At 31.8% G+C, this 8,910-nt stretch overlaps 1 protein-coding gene and 1 long non-coding RNA gene across 3 annotated transcripts; one reads left to right on the top strand and one right to left on the bottom strand.

The window, feature by feature from the left end:
• Positions 1-3,263: 3,263 nt before the first annotated feature.
• LOC147517907 (ATP-dependent zinc metalloprotease FTSH 12, chloroplastic-like) lies at positions 3,264-5,323 on the top strand. Of its 2 annotated transcripts, XM_086594708.1 has the most exons (4): positions 3,264-3,402; positions 4,225-4,491; positions 4,631-4,711; positions 4,944-5,323. In XM_086594708.1, exons 2-4 carry the CDS (start codon positions 4,237-4,239, stop codon positions 5,118-5,120), a joined length of 513 nt encoding a protein of 170 aa, XP_086450834.1. In that variant the 5' UTR covers positions 3,264-3,402; positions 4,225-4,236; the 3' UTR covers positions 5,121-5,323. The 2 variants fall into 2 exon arrangements, with proteins under 2 accessions (XP_086450834.1, XP_086450835.1); XM_086594709.1 differs by lacking the exon at positions 3,264-3,402 and having other exon boundaries at positions 3,922-4,491.
• Positions 5,324-5,674: 351 nt separating this feature from the next.
• LOC147517906 (uncharacterized) lies at positions 5,675-7,535 on the bottom strand. Its single transcript, XR_015213958.1, has 2 exons — positions 7,385-7,535; positions 5,675-6,455 (listed from the first exon to the last, which is right to left on the bottom strand). It is a non-coding gene; the product is annotated as an uncharacterized LOC147517906 (long non-coding RNA).
• Positions 7,536-8,910: the final 1,375 nt, after the last annotated feature.

Genomic DNA, 8,910 nt, shown 5'->3' with positions numbered 1-8,910 from the left:
AGTTCAATACATTTGCATCTAGTTTCTAATTATTTATGCGTTGAGGTTAGTTCGATGCAATTACATCTGGTTTCTGATTTCCCGTTAATTATTATTTGAGGTTATTTTCAATGAATTTGCATTTAGCTTCCGATTTCGCACCAATTATTCTATGAGATTAGTTCAATGTAGTTGCATTCGGTTTTTGATTTTCTGTTAATTATTTTTTTATGTTAGTTCAATGCATTTGCATCTAGTTTCCGGTTCCCGTTAATTATTATTTGAGATTTGTTTGATGCATTTGCATACCGTTTTCGATTTCTCGTTAAATATTTTTCAAGGATTTGTATCAAATTTCTAATTTCATGTTAGTTATTATCTGACGTTAGTTTAATGCAGTTGCATCCAGTTTCCGATTTCTAGTTAATTACTTTTTTAGTGTAGTTTATTGCATTTGCATAAAGTATTTGATTTTCCATTAATTACTTTTTTAGCACAATTATGTATTTGAATCCAGTTTCCGATTTTCTTTTAATTATTTAATGTGGTGTGTAATACCAACTTCTACTTATCCATCTGTTGTGTCCTTGCAAACATGACATAAAAATAAATTATGCTTGATTTACTATGTGGGATCGTTTCCGATTTTCTTTTAATTATTCAATGTGGTGTGTAATACCAACTTCTACTGATCCATCTGTAGTGTCCTTGCAAACATGACATAAAAATAAATTATACTTGATTTACTATGTGGGATCATCGAAGATTATCTAGTTCCCGATTTCCCGTTAATTATTCTTTAAATTATGCATGACTTACTATGTGGAATCTTTAAAGATTATCTATGAATGGGTGTTGTTATATTAATTATTCTGCAAAATATTTACAACTATATATTAATATTATATTGATCACTCATCCAAATTTCTTATAACGTGAATATCTCTCTCTATTAAAAAAAGAACTCATCTTTGATAAAATCCTTCAACTTCATTTTGTTGTTTAATAATAGAAGTTTGATTGAAGTTTTGCGAGATTGCCTAATAAGGCAAAGTTCATATTGAAGCTACTTAAATATCAAGGAGTTCTCAATCATATGAAATGAGATAAGATAAACACCATTTTAAATGCAAAACTATATTTATCGAGACATTCCCACAACATATAATCCAACTATGTTTTGAGGTTAGTTCAATGCATTTACATCTAGTTTCTGATTTTCCGTTACTTATATTTTGAGGTTAGTTCAATGCAGTTGCAGCCAATTTCCGATTCCCGTTATTTATTTTTTTAGGTTAGTTCAATACAGTTGTATCCAGTTTTCGATTTCTCGTTAATTATTCTTTGCGGTTAGTTCAATATATTTGCATCAAATTTCCAATTTCTTGTTAATTGCTCTTTGAGGTCAGTTTAGTGCATTTGCATCCAGTTTCTGATTTCTCGTTTATTATTTGATAAGGTTGCATTTGTATCCAGTTTCTGATTTCTTGTTTATTATTTCCGACAGTTATTTTTTTTAATGCTAGTTTGATGTATTTGCATCCAAGTTTTGATTTTCCGTTAATTATTCTGTGAGGTTAGTTTAATGCTGTTGTATCTATATTCCAATTTTCTATTAATTACGTTTTAAGATTAGTTTAATGCTTGCATTTGCATCCAGTTTTTGATTTCTCGTTAAATATTATTTGAGGTTAGTACAATGCACTTGCATCTAGTTTTTGACTCCCCGTTAATTGTTCTTTGACGTTAGTTTCATGCAGTATTATATATTTTGTGATGTTATTTTTTGTATAATTTAATTTTCCACATGTAATTTGTTTTGGTTTGGTTTATAATTTATTTAAGCCTAACATTCACTTTAACTGAATCTCGTTATTTCGCCGAATAAATATATGTGTGTATGTGTATTTTATAAAATTGGAAATTACATTATAGTGTTGAAAAATTATAAATTTATAAATTTAATTATATGTCGTAATTATTGTGGTCAGAATTGTGATTTTTGGAATATGTAAGTATGAATAAATGTCTAAATCTCACAGTGGATGATATATTAAATCGAAAAGATTTTACTAGGAGAATCGTTTTCGGTGGAAACTATTGTTTTTAGTAATTTAGTTTTTTGTCTCCTATTTCCCGTTGATTATTCTTTGATGTTAGTTTAATACAGTTGTATATATATTCTAATTTTCTATTAATTACTTTTTAAGATTAGTTTAATACTTGTATTTGCATCCAGTTTCTGATTTTCCATTAAATATTATTTGAGATTAATACAATGCATTTGCATCCAGTTTTCGATTCCTCGTTAATTGTTCTTTGACGTTAGTTTAATGCAGTATTATATATATTTTAAAATATTTGTCATTATTGGTTTGCCGTTATTTTTTTTTTTCTATTATATATTTTGTGATGTTATTTTTTGTATAATTTAATTTTTCACATGTAATTTGTTTTGGTTTGGTATATAATTTATTTAAGCCCAACATCCATTTTAACTGAATCTCATTATTCCGCCGAATATATGTGTGTGTGTGTGTGTGTGTGTGTGTTTTATAAAATTGGAAATTACATTATAGTGTTGAAAAATTATAAATTCATAAATTTAATTGGAATATGTCATAATTATTGTGGCCGGAATTGTGATTTTTAAATCCTTAAGTATGAATGAATGTTTAAATCCCACAGTAGATGACACATCAAATCGGAAAGGTTTTATTAGGAGAATCATTTTTGGTGGAAACTATTGTTTTTAGAAAATTAGTTTTTGTTTTTTTTTTTTTTTTTTTTTTTTTTTTGTAATTAGTCAATTAGCTATATTGTTTAGGAAAAGTTAGAGACTCTGTGAAACTCTAGATGTGATTATTATTTTGCGTAATTAGCTATAGTGGTCAGAAAAAGTTAGAGACTCTGTGATGGGATTGTTTTCTTATTTGTATCCTACTTTTTTTCATAATTAGTAATAGAGTTTAGAAAAAAATGGAGTCTCTTCGGTGGGAGAAAGAGGTTTTGGGATTTTCTTTGGGTCTCTCTTTTCGTAGTGTTTTAATTTCGTGGGTCTCTTAATACATTTTTTTATCCTATTTTTTTTTTAATTAGTCATGACACGTGCACACTCTAGAAACGCTTCCTCAATTGAAAAGGGTATATATATATATACGGTTAGGCTAGAGTGCCACTCTTATCTCACACTTCTCCTCAACCGTCCGATCTCACCTCAAGATCTGATGATCTAATTCACTCAAAAACTCTGAAATTTCAAAATTTTGTAATATTTCAAAATCGAAAAAACGAAATAAGCCAAAAACGCGAAATTGGAGAACTCTCTCTCTCTCTCGGTCTTCTTCTTCTCCACTCCAGTAACCAAACTTCTGGAACTCTCTCTCTCTCTTCAATCAGACGATTAACAATTGTTTAATTAAGGTATCAAGCACTTTCATTATTTAATTTGTTTAATTGGTTTGGGTTTTGTTTAATTCGATTGAACATTTTATATTTTTAATGAAACTAAATATATCAACTTTAGTTTAGCTTTAAACATAGTGATTTGTTCTCACCCCTTGCACTGGCCTCTTGCACATCTTGAAGAGGTTTAGTGGCAATTTTGGCTGATCATAAAGCTCTTTATAACTTCAACTTCTTATTTTCAAAAAGATTTACAGAGTTTTGTTAGCTTATTTAAGAGTTAGTGAAAAAGTTGACTATAAGTAGACAATTTTGTAGTAGGTTATATGATTGGGATTTGCTTACGGCAGATTCAACTTTCCCAACAATCTGCCCGTTCTAAATTTCTAATGTACCTAACTTCTTGAAAAGTTGTAAAGATTCTTACAATGCAGTTTATTCATTATTGTGCTCAATTTTTCTATATGGTCATCGATCTTTGAAATGGAATCATTATTTGGTAACAATAATGAGTAAAGCTTATTTGGATTATCGTTTGGAACTAGCATATTCGGTGAACTCACGAGTTTTGAACTAGCATATTCGGTGAACTCTGTCAGAGTTCGTGAACTAGCATATTTGGTGAACTCTGTCCGAGTTCGGTGAACTCTGTCAGAGTTTTGAACTAGCATATTCGGTGAACTCCAAGCATCACCCTTTTTGTTTGTTCTTTATATTGTTATTTCAGTGTTAGACTTACTATTGAAAGCATCTGTCCCTTTCCTCAAGGATTTATTGTTTAATCGTGGATAATGGTTATTGATGTTAACATGCTTCAAATCCTCATTGAATCTTTCACAGATTGCTAGAGAGATGGTAATAAGCCCTAGAAATTTGAGGTTAGGGTTTTCAGCTTTGGTAAAGAGAGTTGGATTAATCGATCAACCAGATAATCCTGATGGCGAATTGATCAAATACAAGGTACATCACCTTCTATTTGAGAGTTGGTTTATGTTACAGTACATTGAGGAGACAGAAGAGCTTGCAATGAATAGTCTAAAGCAGAACAGGTATATCCTGGATATAATTGCTAATAAACTATTGGAAAATTCAAGGATCACTGGATTGGTAAGTAAAGCATCTCTTACTATTACTTTTTTTTTAGGATGAGTCTAGGCTTATTTTCCAACTTGATCATTAAGGAGATTGCCATTTAATTGCCGTTTTTGACTTGTACAGTAATTGAGTTTTATTTTCTCTTTCCTAGGAAGTAAAGGCAAAATTGGTAGGACTTTCTCCAGTAATGTTTGAAGACTTTGCACAACTATTCCAGATCAACTTGGATGAGGTTTGCACTTTAATATGGTTTTGCAGTATCAGCATGTATATATATTCAGAGAATGAGAGGTTTATGGAAACTCAATTTTGTCTAAGTTTTACTTATTTCTATGACAACTTGTGGGTAGATCTTCGGTATATTCTGTTGAACTTCCATCTGCTTGCTCTCCTAGATATGAACTTCGGAATTCTCTCATAAACATTTTCTGCAAGAGAAAGTAAGTTTTTCATGGATTTTGCAGGAGGGATCATTGCCTCGGAACAGCAGAGTCTGTTATGAACCATTGGACGTATACCCTGCACCCTCAACAGGTGTTGAAATTCAAGGAATATCCTATAGCGGTTCAAGCGGGTACAATAGATTGAAATTCAGGGAAATTCAGTCACACGAGAAGTCCTCTGTTAGTTTCAAATGTTGAATAAATTTTTCTCCCCTGTAATTTTGGAAACATTGAAAGCTTTAGTGTATCACCTCAACTCTTGCTACCAGTTTACGGACTACTTTGAAATTTATATGGTCCATATGTACAAAATTGTAACAGTTTGTACGGTTTCTCTCTTTCTCATGTGATCTGGATGCTTACATATAGCTTTTATATACTTTTACATGGTTTACAGTGTACTCCCTCATGTTCTGACATTCTTAAGAAACGACAGGTGCATTTTGTTATGGGAATGTTATCATCTCTTATGGCACCAACAGTTGGTTCATGGTCAGAGTGATCGATTGGAAAATGTTACATGTGTTTTAGTGTATGCACACTTTGAGACAATATGAAAAAATAAATAACATCTCAATAGAAGGATAACTTGATCAAGCTCTAAAATCACGGAGCTTTAGGAGCATATTTGGAGTAATTGCTGTTAATAGTTGAACCGATATTGCCAACAAAAACTTCTGAGATGTGTGTCCGAATATGGAGAGTGATTCTGAAAATTACGACGAGCAACTGAATGGATTCAAATTGGTTACTTTCATAAACAGATCACTTAATTCAAATAATATAGCCCAAAGACGAGGGAACAACTGAACAAGGCCTCTTTTACAAGGATTGGAATAAATTAACATCCAACAGAAAGTTATCCTCACTACAGTCAACTACGTGCAACTGAGAAAAGGGCATGTAGTTGCCAATGCCACACATACCCCTTCAGTTTTCTTACAAGAACATCCTTTGCAGAAGTGTTTTCTGTCTCTAGTAACTTCTGCAGTTTTCTCAACTACGCTTTCCAGCTTAAGGTTACAAAAAATGCACCATTCACCATTGTATCCCTAACCAGGGATTAGTTCAGTGATCACATCATCATCAAGCCCAACAGCCTTCAATTGCGTCTTTATCACAACCAATAACAATGTAATATCCTCCATAAGAAAATGAGATCTATCTCCAGCTACAAATTTGCAAACAACACCAACCACTTCAATGGAACTACACCCAGGTACCTTCCTGACATTCTTGTTCTCCATGTCCTTCCTGACCTTCGCCACATCTTCCCATCGGTTTTCTGAGGCATACAGGTTAGAAAGAAGAACATGAACTCCACCATGGTCAAGACTCCATTGCATAAGGCTATCCACTATTTCTTTACCCAATTCAACATCTCCATGCATTCTGCATGCATTGAGTAATGCGCCCAAAACATTTCAATTCGCCATCAGGATTATCTGGTTGATCCATTAATCTAACTCTCTTTACCAAAGCTGAAAGCCCCAACCTCGAATTTCTAGGGCTTATTACCATCTCTCTAGCAATCTGTGAAAGATTCAATGAGGATTTGAAGCATGTTAACATCAATAACCATTATCCACGATTAAACAATAAATCCTTGAGGAAAGGGACAGATGCTTTCAATAGTAAGTCTAACACTGAAATAACAATATAAAGAACAAACAAAAAGGGTGATGCTTGGAGTTCACCGAATATGCTAGTTCAAAACTCTGACAGAGTTCACCAAATATGCTAGTTCACCGAACTCTGACAGAGTTCACCAAATATTCTAGTTCAAAACTCTGACAGAGTTCACCGAATATGCTAGTTCACTGAACTCTGATAGAGTTCACCGAATATGCTAGTTCAAAACTCTGACAGAGTTCACCGAATATGCTAGTTCAAAACTCTGACAAAGTTCACCGAACTCTGACAGAGTTCACCGAATATGCTAGTTCCAAACTGATAATCCAGCAGTTTACTCATTATTGTTACCAAATAATGATTCCATTTGATATCGATGACCATATAGAAAAATTGAGCACAATAATGAATAAACCTGCATTGTAAGAATCTTTACAACTTTTCAAGAAGTTAGGTACATTAGAAATTTAGAACGGTGATTGTTGGGAAAGTTGAATCTGAAGTAAAGCAAATCCCAATCATATAACCTACTACAAAATTGTCTACTTATAGTCAACTTTTTCACTAACTCTTAAATAAGCTAACAAAACTCTGTAAATCTTTTTGAAAATAAGAAGTTGAAGTTATAAAGAGCTTTATGATCAGCCAAAATTGCCACTAAACCTCTTCAAGATGTGCAAGAGGCCAGTGCAAGGGGTGAGAACAAATCACTATGTTTAAAGCTAAACTAAAGCTGATATATTTAGTTTCATTAAAAATATAAAATGTTCAATCGAATTAAACAAAACCCAAACCAATTAAACAAATTAAATAATGAAAGTGCTTGATACCTTAATTAAACAATTGTTAATCGTCTGATTGAAGAGAGAGAGAGAGTTCCAGAAGTTTGGTTACTGGAGTGGAGAAGAAGAAGATCGAGAGAGAGAGAGTTCTCCAATTTCGCGTTTTTGGCTTATTTCGTTTTTTCGATTTTGAAATATTACAAAATTTTGAAATTTCAGAGTTTTTGAGTGAATTAGATCATCAGATCTTGAGGTGAGATCGGATGGTTGAGGAGAAGTGTGAGATAAGAGTGACACTCTAGCATATATATATAACAAATCAAATTCATATTTTTTACGACACTAACAAATACCAACGAGTTCTCATATTTTTCAACATAAGAGAAAAATAATAATAGCATAAGTTTAATTATTTGGTGGAAGACATTTGATATAATTAATTTGTTCAAAATATACATTAATCTTTAATAATAATAAAAATATTATTCTCACTAATTTTTTCCATAACATAAATTATGTAGAAAAATACTCGTCGAGCGTGCACTTAGGCCTGGGGCGATATAAAGAGTGTGTCCAATGGTCCAACCTCATGAGTTTACTAAAATTTGTATGTCCTTTCATTTGCTCTATCAGAGTTTAGACAAATTAAATAATGTCTGATTCCAATAAAATGTACTACTTTAAGATTTTACCTCGCTCATCTAACAATATTATACATAAGCCTTTACATTATTAATCTACTCTTGCGTCAGGTTAGTGCATATATGAGTTTAAGGTAAGATTTTATGTACTCGCATATTGGATATGTGTTCACTTTTTGTGTTTAATCGACACTTTGCAGTGTTGAAATTAAAATGTGTATACTTCTTTGAATATTTATTTGTTTTTGTTTTTTTTCGTTTTACAATACTTGGATTAATACTACTACTTAAGTAGATAATAATGAGACATCTACATATTACTAGCTTGTAGGCCCGTGCATACGCACCGGTTCTTTTTAAAACATTTAGATTTTTTTTAGAAAATTGGGACTACCGTTTTAGTCGCTAACCCTATTTTAATTTTCTAACAAATTGTTTTAAATGAAATTTGAATTAAATTTTAAAAACCCGTTTTTTCAATTGAGAGAGAGATCCCGTTTTAATAGGAGAATGAATCTTGTTTTAATTAGATACGCTAGATTTTCTCTTAATTTTCAATGGGAGAGGAATTCCCATTTTAATAGGAGAATGATTCCCGCTTTAATTAGAAGTGTTATAATTTGTTTTAATAGGAAAATAATTCCCGTGATAATAGGAGAAGAATTCCCGTTGTAAAAAACAATTTTCGTTTTCCAAATAGGAAAGAAATTCCTGTTTTAATAGGAGATGACGTGGAATTTTAATAAAGCTCAAAAAATACCCCTTGTGGGAGCTTTAATATTAAGATATAGATGTGGGCAAAAAAAAAAAAAAAAATTGCATAGCACAAACTTTTTTTTGCTAGTCATATTAACGTGTTGCAAGTATCGATGATTCCAAGAGATCTTGTTACGGAAATACCAAGAGTTGAGAAAATGAAAAAATCCAGACATC

The sequence above is a fragment of the Coptis chinensis genome, chromosome 2, assembly GCF_015680905.1.
Source record: "Coptis chinensis isolate HL-2020 chromosome 2, ASM1568090v1, whole genome shotgun sequence".
Lineage (NCBI taxonomy): Eukaryota > Viridiplantae > Streptophyta > Magnoliopsida > Ranunculales > Ranunculaceae > Coptis > Coptis chinensis.
The sequence above is the reverse complement of the archived record's forward strand: the minus strand, read 5'-3'. Positions and strand labels throughout refer to the sequence as shown.

Coding starts and splice junctions, on each gene's coding strand:
- LOC147517907 (XM_086594709.1), top strand. CDS start 4,186: ATGTTAACATGCTTCAAATCCTCATTGAATCTTTCACAGATTGCTAGA. Junction 4,492..4,630: donor ATTCAAGGATCACTGGATTG/GTAAGTAAAGCA, acceptor TCTCTTTCCTAG/GAAGTAAAGGCAAAATTGGT. Junction 4,712..4,943: donor TCCAGATCAACTTGGATGAG/GTTTGCACTTTA, acceptor TGGATTTTGCAG/GAGGGATCATTGCCTCGGAA.